The following is a 3,993-nucleotide window of genomic DNA, read 5'->3' as shown; positions in this document are numbered from 1 at the left end:
TTAGTTCAAATAAAGGTAGTAAATATATTAAAGATAGTAGTTTGAGTGGACTCTCTATAATTTCAACATTTTTGTGACGCTCAGCAACCAGAGCCATAGCGATTGGACATTGGGGGGGGGGGGCACAGGGGGAACCGCCCCGGGCTGGAACGGCAGGCCCTGGCAAGTTGTTTGTACAGTATAAAGCGGGAATGCAGAGAATTTGAATTTACGATCTCGGCAGTGCGAATGAGCGTTTTCTTTTTCACCTGTTTACAGAACTTCTGGATGCAGTGGAAGAGGGATGGGGGGCGCTTCACCCTTTACCCTGCCGCGGGCGCAAACTCGCCTCGCGACGGCTCTGCGCTCAAGCTTACAAACTGGCGTCCCGATTTAAAAGACGTATTCACGTCAAAAAGAAACGCAGTGCAAACACCGTTCTATGTCGCATGCTATTCTACGCGTAAGCAGACTCGATTTCTACCCTCTTGTCTTTTTTCGTTTTCTGGAGGCTTTTCAATTCATTAGGGACGTTTCGGAAATGGTAATCCCCCTCCGATTCCCGCTTCGTATCGTTGTCAGTCAATTAGATACTCGCAATGTAATGTCAGCCACTCCAAAGGAGTCATGCATTGGCCTATCATGTTTTCAGAAACGTTATTGTGAAACTTCTACGTTTTTCTATATCACCACCTGCATGATCAACCTCGCTCATCATCATCGAAATAGAGTGTTGTCTTTGTGGCGGTGGTGGTAGTGATGAAAACCGGTGGTGTGTTGCCTTTTGTACCTGTCAACAGGACGCAAGAGCACCCAACGCGGAGAGACAGCTGAAGTTGCTGCTATACACATGGGAGACTGCGTTCACGTGAGTAAGTATCGCCGTTGTCTTTATGCGACGCCATTGGTAGTCTTTTACCGATATTCGTTTACCATGGAAAGTGCGTGAAAATCATGATGTCTGGTCTGCTGCCTACACCGCCATCATGCACGTCAACTTTTTTTTTTTTTGCACGTAAGTTCCATGCTGTCAAACACGACCGCTTTCATTCGTGGTTGATTACGGATACCCTTCATTTTCTTTCTTTCCATTGCCTCCAGTCCCAGTAGTGTGCGTATCACTAGGAAACTTCCATTCAGGGTGGAACGCCTGTTGCCGCTATAGTGGTAGTTAAAATGCCTGACAGTGAGCGAATAAAGGTAGCAGCTTCCTGCTTTAAAGGGGCCGTAAACAGGCCACCAAACATTTCTGAAATAATCATACCCCATGAAAGAACGCAGCTCATAATACCCAAATATACATTTCGTTCGGCTCGTGCCAGCTCATTGACCCGTACAACTGCTTTCAAAGATGAGTAATCAGCGAGCCTCTCTCCGCAACGCATACGTCATATGGCTACGTAGCGTTTTGCCGTCCAATCGGGCGGCCCAGCTGCGCTCATGATGTTTCAAATTACCAGCCAATAAACATACTTCGTTATCAGCTGTGAGTCGGAGCGCTCAGTTTGTTTGTGTGAAACGACGTTTTGCGCTCCGTGGTTCCGAAATTTAACGTCATGACATCTTCAACATCTCCGGCTAGCGCAAACGTCAACAGCTGGGCTGCTACACATGACGCGATTCGAACCCGGGTTCCTCCCAGTCACGACGTGACATGGCCAGCACGCTATCCACTGTACCACGCGAGCTGGTGACGCGATGCCGCGTGGATCAAACCAAAGTACGGCAGCCCAGTTGTCGGAACCATTCGAAGATGACGAAGATGTTCCATCGCGCACCTACCTAAGATTCCGGAACTGTAGTCCCGGATATTCATATGCGCAGGTGGTGTGCTGCGTGCTACTACCCAGAAAACGTAGTGCGCGTATGATACTTAAATTGAACACATTTCTTTCTCAGTTTGAGGCTGTAACTGTTTAGATTTTGAATAGAAGAGAATTCACGTTCATCTAGTCCAATTTCGCATTTGAAATAAAATCATATGTTGAACACTCAATCGTAATTGGTGGGAAAAGCGCTACGTCAAAATGACGTAAAGTTAGAGCGCGGGGCGGAGCTAAAATGCGAAAGAGTGCAGTGAATATTTCATCCGTATGCAAGTGCCTTTTGTTTTTAAGCGTTAGTAATTGCAAGGAGTTTTCACTGACTAAGATCCAATAATATAACACAAAGAAATGTGCACCTTTTGTACCTGTTTACGGCCCCTTTAACGGGGCGCTCTTTGAGCACAGTAAACGGGACAACTCAAGAACACGGCGAAGGGGAAACAATCCTTATGAATCCGTATCAGTGTCGCTCCCTCATTATCAGCTGCCAACAGTTTGTCGGGAGTATCGGGAGTGACAGCAACAAAATTGACGGGAGCGCTGTTTCCACTTGCACTCAGAAGCGGCCGCAAGGCGCCGCCGTGGGTGGCGGACTAGTCTATCGTCCACGCGCCTCCTGTGTTCCCTGTAATAAAGCTCAAGATAGTACCTATGGCACCAGCAACCGGGATATCAAAGCAAATCAAAATATTCGCTCTTAAAATATTTTATTCAACGAAGAAATAGCAGTATCGTCACAAAAAAAAAAGGGGGGGGGGGGAATTGGTATGCTAGGAAGGAATATCATCAGCAGAAAACAGAAGGCCCGAATTATCTCTCATGTATCTTTTGTTCTGTTGTTGATCTTTGCCACTAAAATACATAAAATCCAGTAAAAATAATCCCCAGTTTTTATCAGGACGTTAGACGTGGACATCAGAAGGCGTACGTCTCGCACATTTCTTTCTCAGACATCTTGTACGATGGGTTGCCGAACGAGTTAGACACGTGGCAGCACGGTGGTCTCGGGTGGTGACCATATGAAAATGCGTGCACATTGAAACCATAGTCCGCGATGCTCAACTGACATGCACCGGGAGGGTGGACAAAGACTGTCGGAGCTGTGGCTTCAGTGGACGAAGCGGGACGTCTCGGGCTCGTGGATGGGTAATCATCCTGTGGTTGCGGATGAGAAAAATTACGTATCCAGGACAGAACCTTCTTCCATTTGGTGACGAACATGAAGAGCGCCCAGCACACGAGGGCGCATAGGGAAAGAGCCAGCAGCGTGGTTAGAAGAGCCGCCAATTCAGGGTTCACTGGGTACTGCGTGTCTGCGATAAAGTTATACAATTCGGGACAGGTTACCGGGCAACTCCGGTCATGGAAGCTACGGTTCAGGATTACTGCTAGACATACCTTCTAGATCGAAGACAATCCGTTCACCTTCTCCGTCTGAGTCAAAATCGCCAAGCTGGAGGCTCATCTGCAAAATGATTCAGCATTCAGGCACCTATAGAGGCTCCGACAGGAGCGATTCCGAAAAGCCGCACGCGACAGGATCTCATCTTGTAGGCTTCTCGTTCCCACTGACAAAGTCAGTAGTTTAGAAAGAACAAGCATCAAAGGTATGTGCTTAACCATAGCAGCGCCTAGAAAAGGTACAAAGGCAAACCTTCGCAGGGAGTCCTATCTCATGGGCGGAGAAGGCGGCTGCGAGGGTATCCTGTAGTGCCGAAAACAATCTTTCGGTAGCAGAAAAAGCTAACAACGGCGCCTCTTACTTTTGCTGTAGCACTGTTGCTCAACGGAGAGGCAAGTACAGGGGGCGTTGCTGTAGGCGAAAATGTTCGACAAGACGGAAACGATAAGGCGACCTGTCGCCGCTTCATCTCTCGCTCGATCCCCCCTCCCCTGCATTTTTTCTGTCTCCTATTATCAAAGAAACTCACGGCTCCAGCGTTATCACGGAAGGATTTATCCGCAGCCCTGTGGCACATGCAACATGACTCTACACATGGCAGACAAACGTTACGTACCCAAGCAGCACAATGTACTGAAAGTCGAGTGCAATAGGGGTGAATGGCTAGGTGGAAGGCCTTGAACAGACACGTGACACTGAAGAACATTGATAAGACACATACCGTCCACCCCTATAATGCACTCGACCTTCAGTACATTGTGCTTCTTGGGGTATAACATTACAGCA

General features: G+C 47.9%; 1 protein-coding gene across 2 annotated transcripts; it reads right to left on the bottom strand.

Annotated features, from left to right (window-relative positions):
* Nucleotides 1-2,495: 2,495 nt before the first annotated feature.
* Nucleotides 2,496-3,688, bottom strand: LOC135395333 (uncharacterized). Of its 2 annotated transcripts, none has more exons than XR_010423026.1 (3): nucleotides 3,460-3,664; nucleotides 3,204-3,270; nucleotides 2,496-3,118 (listed from the first exon to the last, which is right to left on the bottom strand). XR_010423026.1 is itself a non-coding variant. In XM_064626566.1 (3 exons), exons 1-3 carry the CDS (start codon nucleotides 3,674-3,676, stop codon nucleotides 2,721-2,723), a joined length of 573 nt encoding a protein of 190 aa, XP_064482636.1. In that variant the 5' UTR covers nucleotides 3,677-3,688; the 3' UTR covers nucleotides 2,496-2,720. The 2 variants fall into 2 exon arrangements, 1 of the variants encoding a protein (XP_064482636.1); XM_064626566.1 differs by having other exon boundaries at nucleotides 3,569-3,688.
* Nucleotides 3,689-3,993: the final 305 nt, after the last annotated feature.

Source organism: Ornithodoros turicata, chromosome 5, assembly GCF_037126465.1.
Source record: "Ornithodoros turicata isolate Travis chromosome 5, ASM3712646v1, whole genome shotgun sequence".
Lineage (NCBI taxonomy): Eukaryota > Metazoa > Arthropoda > Arachnida > Ixodida > Argasidae > Ornithodoros > Ornithodoros turicata.
Note: the sequence above shows the minus strand (reverse complement) of the source record. Positions and strands in the feature narration are given on the sequence as shown.

What these genes read in the sequence shown, in the direction of transcription:
- LOC135395333 (XM_064626566.1), bottom strand. Translation starts at nt 3,676, where the DNA reads ATGAAGCGGCGACAGGTCGCCTTATCGTTTCCGTCTTGTCGAACATTT. An exon ending in GCAACAGTGCTACAGCAAAA is followed by an intron (nt 3,271 to 3,568) that starts GTAAGAGGCGCC and finishes ATCATTTTGCAG; the next exon opens with ATGAGCCTCCAGCTTGGCGA. An exon ending in GATTGTCTTCGATCTAGAAG is followed by an intron (nt 3,119 to 3,203) that starts GTATGTCTAGCA and finishes ACTTTATCGCAG; the next exon opens with ACACGCAGTACCCAGTGAAC.